This window comes from Montipora capricornis, chromosome 2, assembly GCF_036669925.1.
Source record: "Montipora capricornis isolate CH-2021 chromosome 2, ASM3666992v2, whole genome shotgun sequence".
NCBI lineage: Eukaryota > Metazoa > Cnidaria > Anthozoa > Scleractinia > Acroporidae > Montipora > Montipora capricornis.
This window is the reverse complement of record NC_090884.1, coordinates 25,089,543-25,107,981: the sequence shown is the minus strand read 5'-3', so window position 1 is coordinate 25,107,981 and position 18,439 is coordinate 25,089,543. Positions and strand designations below refer to the sequence as shown.

Sequence of the window (18,439 nt, the reverse complement as noted above, 5' to 3'; positions counted from 1 at the left end):
CTACACCGCCTCAGGTGGATAAAGCCCTCGAAGAATTAAAAGAAGGTGAGAAGAAGCTTGCCCACAGGAACAAGCTTATCCTTATAGCGGATTCTGCCGAGGAAGGTTGGGAAGTGGTTAACGAATATCAACGCAGAGATCTTGCCGAACATAGCGATGACGACAAAAGAATAAGGCAGGCTGAAGCAAGAGCCTCTCAGAAACGACCCAATTTCTCTCAAGGATCGTCATTTCCAAGGTTTTACGGTGCTCCGCGAGCCAATTCTCCCGTCCCTCTTCTGCAACCCTCAGTTTTTCCTACAGCGTTACAGAATCCGTACACTGGCAGCTGGCCCAAAGCATCTCCTGGCTTGCGAGTGGGTTCCTGCTTCCCGTGTGCTAAGTTTGGTCATTTTCGCAGTCAGTGCCCCGTCCTGAACTACCAGTCTTCAGTAAATCGGCCTAACAAGCGCATGTGATGGCCTGTGAGCCCTCCCAATCCCTACAGAACAGAGATAAGTCATCAAATTACTTTTCCGAACATTATAATTTAGACTTTTACGAATATGAACAGAGTGTTAGTTGTAATATTGTTGAGGAGGCTATTTCTGAGTTGCTTTTTACTTATCGGGTTTTCGAAACGGACGTTATTCCTCGTAATGTTAATCCCTTGTCCGTTTCTGTCCAGTCCTCAGGGAAGAAGCGTTTGATTTTGGATCTCAGATTCATTAATAAGCATTTATGGAAACAGAGTATTAAGTTTTCAATCACATTGATCACATTTGGGGTCCCCATACTGTAGACTGCTTTGCGAATTTTAATAACCGCAAGTTAACCACGTTTTATTACCGTTATTGGAAACCGCACGCCCAGGGCGTCGACGCTTTTTGTCAAGACTGGGGAAAGGAGAATAATTGGTTAGTACCCCCGGTGTTCCTTATTCCCCGAGTAATTAGGCATCTTGTAGAGTGCAAAGCTGACGGATCCTTGATCGTTCCCAAGTGGGAACCCTTTACAATCCTAAGTTAAGTGTGCGAGTATCTTCACAGATGTTTCTAGGACTTTTGTCACTGACTCTATTGTCGATGGGCCTAAATTCAAATCCCACGTTCTAGCCGTCCGTCCGTCGGCTCGTTAAATCACGATATGTAATCTTATAATATTATATATTCTTTAGTCATTATCCGCTATATTTAGCTCTCTTTGTCATATTCCATATTTCTTTGTATCATTCTGTATTAAACGCTTTAGTCATCATGTTCACAGTTAGTGGCCTGTCTCGTTCCCTGTTTATATGCCTTGATGGCAATTATTTCTGTTTAGAGTTCTTCGGTTTACCTCGCGTGAGGTCACGTGTGCCTCGGTGGCCGCGTATGGGCATGGTCTCGGTGACTACTACTGTTCGCCATTGGTGGCGTTCCCCATGTTTTGTGTCACACCACCCCTCCGTATCATAATCCTTTGTTTTCCTTGCGGATGCCTATCATGTATCCTCTCCCTTTGTTTTTCCCCAGACGTCTTTTCCAGCCCTATGTGGACCGAGCTCACTCATGTACACTGTCGGACCCTTATCTACGCCGTTTGGCTGACTAGTTACCCGAAGTTTTCCTTGGTTCCAGAGCAGATAATACTACACTCACCTATCTCAACGGCTTTAAACGATGGAGCTCCTGGGCCTCCAAGTTTCCCGAGATTTGACGGGTCATTGGTGGACACGAGGTTCATGGCCATGGCTCTCCTTGCCTTCGCAGGGTTCCTGAGATTTGATGAATTATCCAATCTTAAGCTTAAAGATGTAGTTTCCCATGCCACATACTTTGAACTGTTTATCGAAAGTAGTAAGACTGATCAATCTCGTAAAGGCGTCGTCGTTCCAATTGTTAAAACTGGTACCGACCTTTGTCTCTGGGCTAATCTTCTGAAGTACTTGTCTCAGGCACAGCTCTCTTTGCCCTCATCTGCCAACGGCGGCGATGGTTTTCTTTTTGGTAATATTCAAACCAAGTCCTGAAGGCAGTTTATTCGCTCAGCTTCTAAGCTCTCTTACTCTAGATGTAGAGAAGTACTTTTAAAGAAGTTAGTGGACGTAGGATTAGATCCTAAATGCTATTCCTGGCATAGCTTCAGGAGTGGCAGTGCATTCGAAACTTTTACAGATCAAAGGGACTTTTAAGGCAATAGAGTCATAGCAAACGGTATTGACAAAATAATTGACACTTTTGGACAACGCCATGGAAGAAATAGGTACTTTTTTTAAATAAGCTTTTTGCTAGTTTAATTATTAGATGGAGTAGACTAATACAGAGTATGTGAGGTTCTAAGTTTTTATTAGTTACTAGAGCGAGTAGACCTACATAGATTATGTGAGGTTTTAAAAACTCTATGTTTCGAATACGTACAGTTTTATGACTTTTAAGGATTGTAAACGAATGTTTCTTTCGTACATTTTGAGGGAGTAAAAAACGGATTTCAACAATCAAGCATTCGGGCACTGCGTATTTTTTTCGGGCAAAAAGGACACCGCCCCACCAGGTCGGATCGTGCCCGTACACCTGTTTTCGCATGGTAGCGATAATTATCAAGGCCTCAGTTCTTGTTATCCGGCTCAGCCTTTGGCTTTGGCAGATAACACAAACTTTTTAATTGTTAATTTCTTTATTTTTACTTATTTTATTTTTTGGTGGGGAGGGGAGGGGGCAGACTTTTCCAAGTACTTACTTAATTAAGGGCACATTAAATGAGCATCATGAGTTAAAAAAACCAGAAAAGAAGGAGACTTCGTTGTATACCTCTGTTCCAGAACTGTCGAATGGTTTTAACCGGTACTGCAAGGGGGACCCATAGTCCTTCTCCAGTCTGAGCATGCTATTCACAGGCAGATTAAAATCGTCGATGAAGTAACAAATTTTGTTTGAATTATTCTGTTCAAATTTTAGTTTTCCTCCTTCCTGTGGGCAAAGCCAAACGATAGACATTATTAATCAAACACCAACATTTTGTCAAGCAATCACTTAAACATTATATTCGATAAACCTGCCAAAAAAAAGAAAAGGCACTTTGCTAGTATCCCCTTTAAAGTCTGTGATTTCAAGGTTTATACATAGGAACTAAACCAATAAACTTTACTAACGTGTTTTAAAATGTATTATCACAAATATGCGTTGAGAGATGAATAGGCCCTTTGCACGGGCGTATCACGTGACCTTGTCAATCATGAAAAATGGTCGTGGTACAAAATAGATCCCAGAAATGGAAAGAGCTTTTTCCATTTCTGGCATCTATTTTGTACCACGACCTTTTTTTCATGGTTGACAAGGTCACCTAACACACAATGAACTCGATACTTCTCTACGCTTATCTGACCATAGGCAAAGCATTGTTCTTTTCTTTGACGAAATCAACGGAAGACGTCTTTCACAGTATCTAACTCCACGGAAACCAACTGTAAACTTGATAGCAGAACGCCAGAATCACATACGAACGGGGAAAATCCCTTTACTTGTCACTTGTCACACAAGATCACTTGGAAATCACAGACAGGGAACAAAGTCCCGAAACCACAACAACTGACTAGAGAACCGCTTATATAGCTATCTGAAGGGAGTCTAGAAGTTTCAAAAAGTAACTATTTAAAGCTCTTACATTACAATTAACTCTTTTTTAAAACTGATGAGTCACTAGTCTCCTTCGCAGCCGTTTTTTGGATTTCATGTCGCGTGACGCCCCAATAAACAATACATTGCGTGACATCGACCTTCGCGAACTTTCCAGTTGCGATCCCGGTAACACATGCTTTAAATCATGTTGGGTAAAGTTTTAACAGAGGCCACAACACCGTGAACTCCAAGCTCTACTCTTTGCAGACAGTGTGTGGGTTTTTTAAAATCCTACTGTGATTTTCAGGAACAAGGGTTGTGAGCAGGAATCTATAGCTTATCATCCTTATCTGAGAAGACTAGAAAGTTGCATATCTATGGGCAGTTGTCAGGGCAAGAGCAGCAGTTTTCTCGGTTATATAAGACTCTGAAAGTTAGTGAATTAGTTAATCAAGACAATCCCCTCAGGTTCTGCAGACTAGCACTCCAATCAATAAAGCCATCTGGGCGGATGGTTTCTCTCAGGCAAAACTTCTGGATGACAGTGTAGGCTTTGCAAAAGCTCTCCACAGAGAGCACTTCCAGAACACGAGGTTGCTTCTCCGAGATTAAAGCAGCAATTAAAGACGGGGCAATTTTATTTACGTTTAAGTTGCCACAGCTGTAGAAATTCAGTCAGAAGGAAATTCAATCTGGAAAGCATATCTATATGCATACCTTGGATACCTCTTCACAATGATATGCCCAGTGGGATATGCGTGGTGCAAAACAAGGGAATGACCTTAAGCAATAAGCTTGCAATTCTCATTACCCTTCATTTTCCTTAAAGCAGTTCGTGTAAATCAATTTACCTCATCTTGAACCAAGACATTTTAGCTGTGTGCGCCTGCTTGTAACCGTTATTTAGAATGTTCTGTGTAGCACCTTTTTTTTGTATTTCAAATTTATTTCATAATTTATTTTATTTTATTTTTTATGTTTATGTTATCTCAGAATTGACTTCATGCTCACTTTTTTTATGAAGTGAAATTTTTTTTCCATAAAATGAAAAAGTTCATCCCTGCAAAAATGTTGTTGGCTTCCCTACAATCACAATCCACAACTTCTGTCGCCTAACCTATTTCAGTACATTAAAATTAAAAATTAATGTTTTTTTTCATGAAAAAAGAAATGAAACTGCAGTCTGCAGTCCTCATTTGTGGGCTTACTTAAGGGCCCACTGACGTATTTTTTGGGGTGCGTAGCTAAGGATGTGATGATTAAGTAATTTGAGAGAATTTGGAATCATTTTGGTCAGTTTCCAACTTTTGTAAGCCAATGACCCTAAATATGACGTCATCATACCGCGCCCATGGTCACGTGAGCAATAAAAGAAAACTCTAAATTTGTCTCCGTGCTACGCAATTTGGGTATTTAATCGATGGTTTGAAAATTTGTATTCGTTTTTGCATCCAGCGAAGCATGGTTTTCTTTTTATTTTGAAAAATGTTCTTTTTAGAGACATAAACGATGCTGAAATACCCATAACTTTCTCGAAAAAGATGATTTTAAAAAATCAATGCTTAGCTATATTCTGTATTTGGGGGTGAAACGTGCCATGTAAAAAAAAAATTAATTCAATTTAAAACCGCCGGAAATTTAGCTTTTTTCTCAAACCGGAAGTCAGTTCGTTTACGCATGCGCAGTTGATCTGAGAACAAGCGCGAGGAAGGGCGAGGAAAAACCTTCGATGGAAACAACAGTTTGTGCGGTGACTTTTGCTTGTGAGTGGGTTTTCTTGTCAGCTCATGATATGATGACGTCAGTTACCGGAAGTAACATTTCACTTCCTTAGCAACGCGCGAAAAATCCGTCTGTGGGCCCTTAAAACCAACAATTATTGCTTTTTTGGTTAAAAAATATTATGAGGTAGTTGTTATCTACATGTACTTATCTATAAAATCTGCTCTGAAAGGCATTTTAATGGACTTTTTAACTCTAACCCTAACCCTAACCCTAACACCCATCTGGACCCCACTTGACAAAAGAAAGAAAACAAAAGTTTGAGGATACGAGCATGTGCTTTTTGAGATGGTTTTAATACATTTCATGTGACTGATTGAAGTTATTTACTTTGACATAGACTCTGAACCATATGAGTAATTGCGATCTGTTTGATTTAAAAAGGTAAGTTGTGGACAAGATAACTACGCATTGTTTCTGAGGAAACAACACAACATAAATAGCCCCATGAAAGGAGATGTGGTTACAAGTAAACACTTGTGTATCTAATAGATAGTAAGAACCAGACGTTACGTAAGCTTGGTCAGAAAGTTTCTTGAGAAAAAACAAAAAGCCACTCCTTCGCCGAGAGCAACAACAATGCAGAGGTGAAGAGTGAAATAACTGAGGTTTTCGACATCACTAAAATCGGGAATTGTGCCCGGCTCAGGGAAAGAAATGTCACTCCAGCGGAAAGAGGAATTATCTTGCTTGTCGCCAACAGGTGAAAGCTGTGGACAATTGTGATCAGGACGAAAAGAAAATGTAGCAGGTAGATAAGGTGTCGACTCTTAGGCTAGATGAGTCGCAGCTAGTGACTCTCAAGGTGGATGTTGGCTGCTCTATACGTTTTCGAGCTTATACAGGTGCCCAAACAAGTTCAAAGAAATAGAGACGTCCCTTGTAGCGTACGGGGGCTGCTAGCATAAGTTGAAGGTCGTTGGCAAAGTGCCTCTCCGTGTATGGAGAACAAATCCCTCCTTATTACTGGACTGCCGTTTTGTAGACAGTAATAACATTACGTCCCATACTGGGACGGAAGGCATGCATAGGCAAGGGAATACTGGTTTATCGTGACAATGACCACCTAAACAACTCAGAAACGGATAATGCACCAGTGTTCTCAGTGCAGATTCCACATTCAGTGATGTCCAAGGAGGTTTTAGTGTCGAAATCCCCGAACGTATCCAAGGGGGGAGTTGGAAGATTAAACGGTGACTACAAAATCGGACATTGCCAGGTGCGAAAATTTAGCACAGTGAACACTTTTGCCCCGTGCAAACGCGTTGCTTTGGCATGTTAGTCTCGATGACAACTCATCTTATCTCACACCCTTTCAGACACTATATGGGCGTTACCATTGGAGACGAATGCTATTTGGGATGTCCACGGCACCAGACGTTTTCCAACGAAAAATGCACGAAATGATAGAGGGGCTAACCGGCATTGCGGTTGTTGCCAATGGTTTCATTGCAGTAGGATGTGGTGAAACATATGACAAATCACTTCAAGACCACGACCGTAACGCGTTCCTTGAGTGATTTGACGAGCGAAATGTCCGTCTAAACCCAGAGAAGATGAGATTGCGGACAGTCCAAGGTATGGTTCACTGGCTATGTTGCATCAGACAAAGGCCTCCAAGTTGATTAGGCAAAGGTCAAACTATCACAGAGATGCTTGTTCTTACTGATAGAGCTGTCGTACAGCGAGGCATTTGACTCAAGATGGTGTCGACTGGACCTGGGACAGTGCCCAGCAGAAAGCCTTTCAACAATTCAAGGAAGCAGTCACTAGAACCCCATTTCTGCCATACTATAGCTGAAAGGAAGAGGTAAGACTTCAGTGTGATGCCTCCCAGACAGGCCTTTAAGTAACATTTATGCAACACTGCCAACCTGTTGCCTTCGCCTTGAGGGAGTTCACACCCGCAGAAACACGCTACATTTCAACATTTCTCCTGGCCATAGTCTTTGCGTGTGACCATTTGGATGCGTATGTATACGGCAGGCATGAAGTAACTGTGGAGACCGACGTAAACCACTGGAGCCGTTGGCGTCGGCTCCACAGTGTCTGCAGCGGATGCTGATGCACATACAAAAGTACAACTCCAAGTAATGTACAAAAAAAGGAAAGGAACTGAAGATTGCTGACACCCTCAGCAGAGCATATCTTCCAGCGGTGAACGCAAGTGAGTTCATAAGAGAGCCCAAGGGGGCTGATGATCGGGATGGAATGGCCGTAACCAAGGAGCGTTGGCAGCAACTGAAGAACGCCTCGGCTGACGATCCTGAGTGCAGCAGAAGCTACGAGGCCTAGATGGGAGCAGGTGTTTACCGCAGGAACCGAAGGCATTTAAAGGGTGCAGGTTTGGCAGACCCGAGTGTGGCAGCAGAGGAAGTCAATTCTGAGGGAGTGTCTATGAATGAGGATACTGTAACAACACTGTCTTCCACTGAACTACCTTCACAAATTGAACCTGAACAGGTCTCACCCACTGGTCCTGAACCCCGAAGGTCTGACCATGCAGTGAAAACACCAGCATGGCATCAAGACTATCAGATCAAACACAAGTAGCTCATACTTTTCATGTTGAAAAGGGAAAGACAATTTGTACATATGTTTTCGTTCCGCGTTTACTTCATAGTTGATCTAGTGCGTCTTACAAAAACGTCAGCTGATACCGTTTGCTCTACAAAAGCTCTCCAAAGATAGCATTTGCAGACCACAGAGTTGCTTCTCCCAGATTTGATGCATAAAGTAAAAAGGTGGGATTTAACGTATGTTAAACTTACCACTTTTTCCAATATAAGCTTCTTCGCGAGTTCTCTTTCCTCTCTAGTTCCTCTGACCCTAAAGCCTTCCTCATCCCTCGAAAGACTATACACTCTTGCTCCAGATCTCTCCTGAATTGATTTTATTATACTGCCTTTTGCTCCAATGACAAAACCTTTTAAATCTTTAGGTACACGTACGAAGTCCTCCATTTCCTCTTCGAGTTTTTACAAGTTCAACCTGGAAAGCGAGAAATGTGACAAAATGAAAAGATGTCAAAGGCTTTGACATGGCTTCTGATTTATAAGGAGATGAAAATAGCCTCACAGTACATGATCTGAATCGAATTTGGAGGGACGTTGTTGAAGCATAGAGAGGAAATTAGAATTTGGCATTGCATGTTTTTGTTTCATAAAAATAAATCTTTGGTGCTTTTACGTCGCTGTTACAGATTTGCGGAAAAGGGAAAGGAATATACAAACCTTTATTGTGCAAGACCTCGTGCTAAGCTATTAAGTGTCAGTTTTTGCCAAAGGAACAATGAATGGTTAATGTTTATTGCTTTTTGCGTGTGTCTGTAAAATGTTAAATGTTAAAGAGGACACTCTTAGACAAATGTAGGTTGTACCCAGCCAGATAAGTATAGACTGCGAATAGTCCCTCTTTCTTTCCGTCGTCGATCTTGTGAGCGAGCGGAAGTCAGCGAGAGCGAAGGGCGACCTCAATTTCCGCTCGCTAACTCACAAGATTGACGACGGAAAGAAAGAGGGCTGCTCGCAGTCTAAGATAACTACCGAATTGTAGATGTAAAGTTCTCATCACAGCTTCAGATTACTGTAATACAACTACTGTCGCCAATCCTGAAACTTCAAGCTTCTTCATTGTAATTGTCTGGAATTCAATTACTGGTGATCCTCCTCTTCCCACTGAGCTAGAAGAATTCCTGGGCAACCCTGTATCCCACTGGTCTATGGGCTCCACACGGTCATGTGCTCCAAACCCTTACCATAAAGAGGGTTCTCGGAAAGTTTCTACAATAAAGGAATTTCAATAGTTAAAGTTCACATATTGCAACCAGGTTGACATGAAATCAGACAGTTTAATGCCACTCTGGTTTGAAGAAATTTGAATGTAGCTTAGAAAGTTACAATTGCAAAGACTCGTAAATGGTTTGAACCCTGGAATCATATCATAACTAAGTGAAGTACGATCGTCCGGGTGAAAGTATTCTAGGGAAGGACTGTTAAAATGCCACAACGATGAAAATTTTGCATGTCCTTTTTTCTTTAGATTTTGAAAATAGACGTACCAAATAGGCATCATGCCAATTTTTATCTCAAAATTCCCACGGAAAGTATGATTATTGTAACGTAGTTTTTCGGTTTTCGCTGTCCGCCATTACTCGAACGGCAAATGACCGTGAGCAAGGAAAAGGGTTGGGTCTAGCTGGATCGCCTGGGGTCTCACGTCATATGCGCAACGCTCAAAATAAACGCGGCTAATTTCCCATGTCGTCTATGAGATGTGAGAGATCACCGAGCTGCTTTTTGCTGATATTATATACATTACTCCTTGATCGACTTGTTCGCTTTGTCAAACGCCCGCGAAGCGATGCGCGTATGACGTCACGAGCCAAGTCTTGCGTGAAGACCGCTTACAAAATAATCGCAGGCTTCTCCAATGCCGTCCGAGTAATGGCGGACAGATTTTTAGTGGTTTTTGGCTGGCTATTTCCCGACTTATCTCGCTTCTATCGTTCCAAATTTAAATGCATTGTATTATTTTGAACATATTGACTTAATTGACGTTGAAAAAATTCGAAAAGAAAACCAAAAAGTTTCGTCGTAGTGGCACTTTAAGGATTACATTGACTGACCTTTCCACAATCTGAGTCAAGTCAAGTTATTTTTGTAACGCCAGTAGATGCTTCTTTGAGTTAATGATTTTTTGAAAGTGGGCAGGAGTGCAACCCTGTTATAGATAATACTGATACATAAAATAGTTCTTGATGATAATGATATTAATAAATATTTCACTATTACTATTATTTATTGCTGTGAAATGACAATTAGAGTCAAGATCCCCGATAACAATGATTACATTTTCTCTTTTCAACCATATTAGGAGCCCTTGCTACAGACATTACCAGTGAGTTGTTCACAGTGCTATTATAGTGTTGTTTAGTAATAAAGTGCTATTAAAAGTTCACAAGTAAACCAGCTACCTGGTTTACAAATAAACGAGTCAATTATTTTTGTGGTATTGCACTTTATAAGTGCACTCACTACACACTTTGACACCGGGTTGTAAGAATCAGTGATTTAGGCCCGCAGCGCGTGCATAAATCACCAAAATAAACAGGTCTGTCGGAAGCGTGCTTGAATTTCAACAAATGAGCCCCAACATCCCACTTCCCCAAAATAACATCTGAAAGAAAAAAAAAAACTAACAAAAACAAAAACCCGGTGTCTTGCCGTCATTTTGTCACAGATGTATCCTCTCTTTCTTGAGTTGTGACAGCAACTTCTTAAGCAACAAAACTTGAAAAGCAACAAAACAAACCATTGACGCCAACCATCACAGTTCCCAAAAAGAAATTTAGTTTTACCGTACTTAGGGCTACAAAGCAAAATCGCTAGAAAAAAGCTTATGCCGTGTATTAATAAATTCTACGGGTGCATTGACCTTAGCGTGATTTTTTAGTTCAAAGCACTCGTCGCATTACTCTTTCTTTCCTTACAAAGATAGACTTAGCCGTGGCCAAATGGCTAAGATTGTATATAGAGCTGCTCGTTGGGACTGCAATGATTTTTATATCGAAAAATCTTAAAGACGATTGCATTTTAAAGCATTAATTAATGGTCATCATACGTCGGCTCTTGCGGACTCCAATGAAGCTCAATGAATTTTCAGTAATAGTCAGTCGGTTTGCGAACAGCCAATCACACGCGTTTTTGAGTTCTCTCTTTCTCTTTTAATTATGGTCTCAAGCGACTTAAGGTTTTTATGGGCAAAGAGCATATTTGTATCATATGCAAACAAGAACTCAAACTTATAGCTATTAAGAAGAACTGTATGTGTCGTTTATAACTCAAAAAGAGAAGGGGACCTAACACTGATCCTTGTAGAAGTCCGATTAGCAGAAACAAGACAATCAACCTCAGTAGTTTGTATACGTCAAGGTAGATATGACAAAAACCAGTCCGACATTAATAATGCCTCAACTCCCAGATAATACAGCTTACATAGCAAAATTGAATGATCCACTGTATCAAAAGCTTTTGATTCAACAAAAATTCCACATGAAAACAATTTCTAGTCAATATTACTTTGCATACGTACTATTGCTTATAATTATACCAAGAATCACATGTTGTCTAGCAACTCCAAATTCGTACGTTGTCAAAATAGGCTTTGCGTCGGCTAAACATTACTTTTCTAAAAATACCATGTAAGTTCAATAAAAAAGAGATTGGTCAATAGTTTCCAGGATCAAGTCTCATCGTCGCCTTTATAAACCAAAACGACCTCCGCGTGGTTTAGTTTAGAAGGATACACGTCTAAACTAAGTAAGATATTTATTATGCCAGCTAAAGGCTTGGACAAAATGTGTCTAGCTTAACGTAGGATTTCGGGTTGGACAGGAATGATATAGTCCGTGCGCGTTGCTGACGGTTCGAAGAAGAATGATATATCTTAAGTGTAACCAAATAATCAGCGAAGTGGCAATTAATAGGTATTTTAGTGTTTTATTTGCGTAGACTTTATACAGGTCTGTAGGAGTAATAGAGACGATTCTTTATTTTTATAGACTATTTAAAACCGTATGTAACCCAAGGACTTGAGAGCTGTTCAGCTTTGCGACGTGATAGTTCTCAGAGTTTGTTTATCTTGTTGTAAAAAGATGAAAAAAACAAAAGTGATCTGGACTATTTTGGTTCTTGCTAACAACAGAGTCCCAATTGATTAATTTGGAAAACTTCTGCGACCAAACTACCTTCTGAAAAATGAAGAAAGTCCCGTCATTCTCCTACGGTTGGGCTGCTCTTTAACATGATGAAAGACACAAAATTGCGCGAATGATTACTGAAGTCAAATATGATGTTACCGCCATCAATTTTGCCTGCAAAATTGTTGACTTAAATGTTGTCAATTAACGCAGCCGTATTATTATTATTATGGACTCTGGTAGGTTTGTGAATAGTTGGAAATAAAGAAAAAAATTGTAAAATAAGTAAAAAGTTATGTGCATAGTTACATGATTGTTTTAACAACCAGTGGCCGGTTGCTCGAAGCCTGCATGGTTAGCGCTAACCCTTGGTTAAGAGGTAGCAAAAACTATAGGTTTCCATGGTATTTATCGCTGGTTAGTGCTAACCACCCTTCGAGCAACCCGGGCCAGGTCGAGTTGCTCAAAGCATGGTTAGCGCTAGCCAGCGTTAAATACATGGACACCAATAGGTTTTGATGGTTAGAGCTAACGAGGCTTCGAGCCATGGATGGGATCAATGGGGTTTATGGTTTATGATGAGGTCACCCGTAACAAAAAGTAATTTATTTGAAAGAGTAAAGCCGTGTTCACATTAGGCCTCGATTATGATCGAATTATAATCGAATTAAATATGAAATGGGTTCACATCAACTAATTGCAGTCCCTGTAATTACAATGCGTAATTGAACAGAATGGCGAGCACGTGGTGGTATGAGCAGACGAAATTTCTAATCGCTTTATGGAGCGAAGGTTATTATTATCATTATTATTTTTTTTTCTTTGTTAATTTACACACGTAGCATGTTTGAAACTACATTTACGGATATACTCCCTTTTAATCACCTCGATGATTCTAGCTTTTCACTTGCTCTTTATGAACTTCAGAACGGTCCTGTTCACTTCAACTCCGAGAGGTTTTCTAGTCTTTATTACAATCCTATTCTCACGAACTTAAACGCTTCTCTGACTCAGACTGACAGTCTTGACCCTGACATTCATTTCAATGCAAGAGAGACACCTTGCGATTACTTTATAGAAAATCAATTTAACGAAATGCTTAAACGTGAACAATATTCAGATGCCGATTTTTCTCTACTCCATTTGAATATTCGTAGTCTCCAGCGTAATATAAATAACCTGACTAATTTATTATCATCTTTAGAGATTAATTTTTCTATCGTCGGTATTTGTGAGACCTGGCTGAGCGATTCTTTTCACTCGGTTGATATTGATGGCTTTAGGTTTGTCCACAAATATAGGCAAAGTAGACCTGGTGGCGGTGTAGGACTATATGTTTCTAATGATATTGAGAGCGAGAAGATTTTTGTTTCAGTGATGTTGACATCGCTGAATCATTGTTTATTGAGGTGTTAAGACCAGGGGTTAAAAACATAATTGTTGGCATTGTTTACCGACCACCCAACCAAGGTGTTGACGAATTCTTGACCAAAATCAATGAATCGTTAGGCAAAATCTCTAGGGAAAATAAGATATGTTCTTTATTGGGCGATTTCAACATTAATTTAATGAACTACCAACACCATCATTCTACGGGCCAATTTCTTGATGAAATGTATTCTAATATGTTACTCCCTTTGATTACACGTCCCACACGTATCACCCCTCACACGGCTACTTTAATAGATAATATTTTTGTGAACAATTTCTTTGTTCTTTCGAGAAGTGGTTTATTGTTTACTGACATCTCAGATCATCTTCCTGTTTTTTCTATTCATTCGGACAACACTCTAGGACATCATTCTAGACAAGATCCCATTTTTGTCCGAGATAAGAACCCAATTAATCGGTCCAAGTTTGTTGAAAAACTTGAGGGTGTTGAGTGGTCTTCACTCGCAGGTTACAATGATCCACATACTGCATACACCAGTTTTCTTAATAAAATTACCAAAATATACAATGACTGTTTTCCTGTTAGGAAATTGATTCCGAAGAAGAGATCTATTAAAAAACCGTGGTTAACTAAAGCTCTTCTCAAGTCGATTAAAAGGAAAAACAAACTTTATAAACAATTCCTTCATAAACCGACACAGAATAACAATCTACTCTATAAGTCTTTCAAAAACAAATTAAATCACATTTTGAGATCGGCTAGACGATTATATTATGAGAAGAAATTAGAATATGCAAAAGCAAATACCCATGCTACTTGGAAAATTCTTAATGACATCTTGAATCGGAAGAAATCAAAGCCTAAAGTAAACTCAATATTCACATCTGATGGTCAAGAAATATCTGATCCAGTTATCATCGCGAATAAATTTTGTAAGTATTTCTCCAGTATTGGTCCTAACCTTGCAAAAGAAATACAATCTCATCCTTTTTCTCATAAAGACTTTCTTTCAGGATCTTTTGCAGAATCTATCTTTTTCAATCCGGCAACAAAAGAAGAAATTACTGCTATTGCTCAATCATTTGCATCCGACAAGGCTGCGGGTTATAATAACATTCCAATGTCCCTCATAAAGGAATCCATCCTATTAATCTCTGAACCTTTGGCTCACATTATTAACTTGTCAATTGCTCACGGAATTTTACCCAATCAAATGACGATAGCACGGGTAATACCTTTATTCAAAGCTGATGACCAGTCGTTGTTCACTAACTATAGACCTGTTTCAGTTCTACCTAGTTTTTCCAAATTTCTTGAGAGAATAATTTATAACCGTTTAAATGATTATCTAACTAATTTAAATGTCCTTTGTGATGAGCAATATGGCTTTAGGAAAAATCACTCCCCTACACTTGCTTTGATTGATTTGTATGATAAGATTTCCTCTGCTTTAGATCGTGGTGATATAGCTGTTGGTATTTTCCTTGATCTCTCAAAAGCATTCGATACAGTTAATCATAATATTTTATTTGACAAACTTGAACACTATGGTATACGTGGACTGGCCTTAAAATGGGTAAAAAGCTATTTTTCTAACAGATTACAATTTGTAGATTTCAACGGTCATGTTTCTTCTCGCTTTAATATATCCTGTGGGGTTCCTCAGGGCTCTATTCTAGGGCCTTTATTTTTTCTTCTTTACATTAATGATATAGTCAATGCATCTACGGCACTACAACTGATTTTATTCGCGGACGATACCAACGTTTTTCTGTCCGGTAAAGATCCTGATTATTTGGTTAATCAGCTGAATATCGAGTTAAATAAGTTGTCAGTATGGTTTAGGGTTAATAAGCTTTCACTGAATCTTAAAAAGACCAAGTTCATAGTGTTCAAACCAAACCAAAAACGTAGAAGTTATAATTTTCAAATTTTGATAAATATACAACAAATTGATCAAGTTAAAGAAACAGTCTTCTTGGGTGTGATTATCGATGAAAACGTAACCTGGAAGTCTGAGATCTCTCATGTGGCTAACAAAGTGTCGAAATCAATTGGAATGATACAGAAATCAAGTTTTTATTTATCTTCATACTCTTTACGTGTATTGTACTTTTCACTTGTTTATCCTTACTTCTTTTACAGTAATATAGTTTGGGCGTCCACCTATAAAACTAACCTTGTTCGTCTGGTAAAATTGCAGAAAAGATTCTAGAGAATCATAGATAAATCTCATTTTAATGCTCATTCTGACCCTATATTTAAGAAACTTGGAATCCTAAAATTCCATGATCTTAACCTGTTACAACTTGGTCAATTCATGTTCTCCTATCAAATTCGAACTCTTCCTCCCAAGTTAGCTAGCAAATTCACTCTAAACAGTCAAATTCACACATATTATTCGAGAAACTCTCATGCATTTCGTCTGCCTTTCTGTCGGACTAACATTAAACAATTTTCTGTTTTCTATCAGGGACCTAAATTTTACAATTCTCTTGACATTGATATAATGAATTCTTCCTCAACAGCTTCCTTCAAGAAAGCACTTAAGTCATTCTTTTTTAACAACTATTCTGAAAATTAAGTATTTTGTTCTTCCTGTGTCAAATTGTTTTCACCCTGTAATTTTACTTTCACAACTGTTTACATATTTCAACACCTTAATTAAATGACTAAGTGTTTGTAATTGTATGCTTCATTACCAACTTGTAAGTTCAAACTGTTTTTAATTTCCGTTCATTACTTTATTTCAACACGTTAAATAACTAAATGTTTGTAACAATTGTATTCTCCGTTGCCAACTTGCATGTCAACAATAGATAGATGCTTTTACTTGGGGAGGCCTAATTTACATAAGCTTAGTAGTTTCTTTTAGGCCTCCTCGCCACCAATGTAATTCAATAATTTTTCTTTCCATCTTCTCTTTTTTGATTGTTCATATTTGTATTTTAATTTCTTCTTTCTGAGGCAAAAAATAAATAAAATAAAAATAAAAATAAATAAAAGGTTTGGATTTGTCTTCTTCTATTCTCGGAAGCTATCCTTGGTTCTCTTCTCGCCTCAAGCACATTATGGTGATGATGATCGTGGCAGCCACGCGATACGGCGCCATTTTGTCTCACACTGCGAGGTTACCCTGCGTATTGTATTTGAATTTTCTCAGATGTGAACAGAACCATAATTGAATAAAATTAAATGGAGTATGATAGCCTGCTGTATACTTCAGTTGATGATAATCAACGTTGAGTGTGAACACGGCTTAAGTCTTTCAAGCGTATCATAATGAATCATGGTATCGTGGCGAGTTATGTTGTGTTTATGTTATTGCACAGATAATATTAGGACTATTGGAAAGATGAAACTCAACCCAAAGAGCTTGAAATGCATCTTTAGAGGATTTTTCGAGGATTATATGTAATTACGCCATCTTGGAAATACATGCGAACACATTCACCTGCTACAGATGTTCCAACGCATTTAAATTTGTAACCGTAGGCTAGTTGTCGTGATTTTGGTTTCAGAAACGCCTATAATACTAAAACGAAGAACAAGCTTGTCCATTAAATAAACTTGAAAGTAGATATTATGACTTAAGCTCCTAACTTTGTTATCAAACAGAGAAAACGTATGGAGTAGAAAAACCTGTAATCACCACCAACTTCATATATCATTATATCATTCTGCAAGAGGTGCCTTCTCCTTTTGACGCATCCTGTTCTTTAAAACAAATTTCCATACTTCGAGTAAAGTGCGGGGTTGCACAAAACTAATTCAGTTTCTAAGGGAACGAGGCATACATGTATGCAAATTGCTCTTTTGTGTTTGTTTTAATGAGATGCAAGTGAGAAGCATACTTAAGGTGTTTTTCTGCCTTCCCCCAGCTTAGTGCACACTCCATGAGGTCCCTCTTCAAACTAGACGCCAACATGACTGTCTTGGAGGGGAAACCATGTTGAACTCCCATGAGTAAAGAATGAAGTTGGAAGGGAGTCAATCCAATACAGAGGCATAGTTATTTGGAACTTAATGAATAGAATAGTTAATTTAAAATCAATTGTTGACAAGGACAATTTTACAATGTAAACAAACTCATCCGTAAATTTTCTAAACATGTTAATAAATTTTCATTTAAAGCTTCAATGATGATATTTTTAGTTTTTTTGGAATTTTAGTATTTTATTCATTTATCTCTTTCATGAAATTTTCCACATAATTTACTTTTATTGCTGATATTGTAAACAATTTCGGCACCGTTGCAGAGCGGGTCCACATCAGCCTTCACGTACGGCTGCCCAAATCTGTTCAACTTGCTGTCTCAAATAAAACTATGTACCGATTATGTATGTATTTGCCGATAACATAAATCTTGACAGCCAGTTCAGTCAACCGAGCAAGTAATTTTTTCAATTCAACTGTTGCTTGAGCTTCAAAGCGAAATAAAAGTATTATATCCCTTATTTAAAACTTGAGGCTTTTGGTATTTTCCCCAACAGTGAGTCAGCTATCAGAGTCGGGTGGCTGTAGGTGTCAATAACCGTGGAATTCTTGAAGTCTTTGCACCGTGTCGGACAGCAACACCACTTTAGCTTTTGCCGAGCAACTGCATATCAGGCACAATATCGGCAGCGAAGCCTCACAGTAAGTAAGCATTGATAAGAAGAAAATTCAAAAAGATAAAATAAGGGAAGGAAGAAAAGGACGAAACCAACGATGCCGGGAGTATAGAACTTTAGTTGTTAATCTTGGTCTGCTCATGCTGGTATTTCAATTCTTATTTAGCTTTCACAGTTATTAGCATACTTATGCTACTCCGAAAATCCGAATTCAAATAGTGTTTGTGTTGTAAGTAAGCATGAATTCAATGTACCCATTTAATTAAGAATCTAAGGTAACGAGTACTTCACATAGAACGGTATGATCGCGTGCTACTGACATTCTAGACCTTATTATGATGGGCGAATTTTAATACCAGCAGGAGGGTAATAATAG

At 38.9% G+C, this 18,439-nt stretch overlaps 2 protein-coding genes across 2 annotated transcripts in view; both read right to left on the bottom strand.

Moving 5' to 3' along the window:
• Positions 1-18,439, bottom strand: part of LOC138036984 (uncharacterized) — a 118,955-nt gene that overhangs the window by 75,624 nt on the left and 24,892 nt on the right. The window lies entirely within an intron of this gene.
• Positions 1-18,439, bottom strand: part of LOC138038600 (uncharacterized) — an 80,760-nt gene that overhangs the window by 62,130 nt on the left and 191 nt on the right. The window contains exons 2-4 of the mRNA XM_068884572.1: positions 8,903-9,139; positions 8,129-8,348; positions 2,769-2,927 (exon numbers count right to left, since the gene is read on the bottom strand). Coding sequence (XP_068740673.1) covers positions 2,769-2,927; positions 8,129-8,320 — 351 coding nt within the window. The 5' untranslated portion in view covers positions 8,321-8,348; positions 8,903-9,139. The remainder of the gene's footprint in view (positions 1-2,768; positions 2,928-8,128; positions 8,349-8,902; positions 9,140-18,439) is intronic.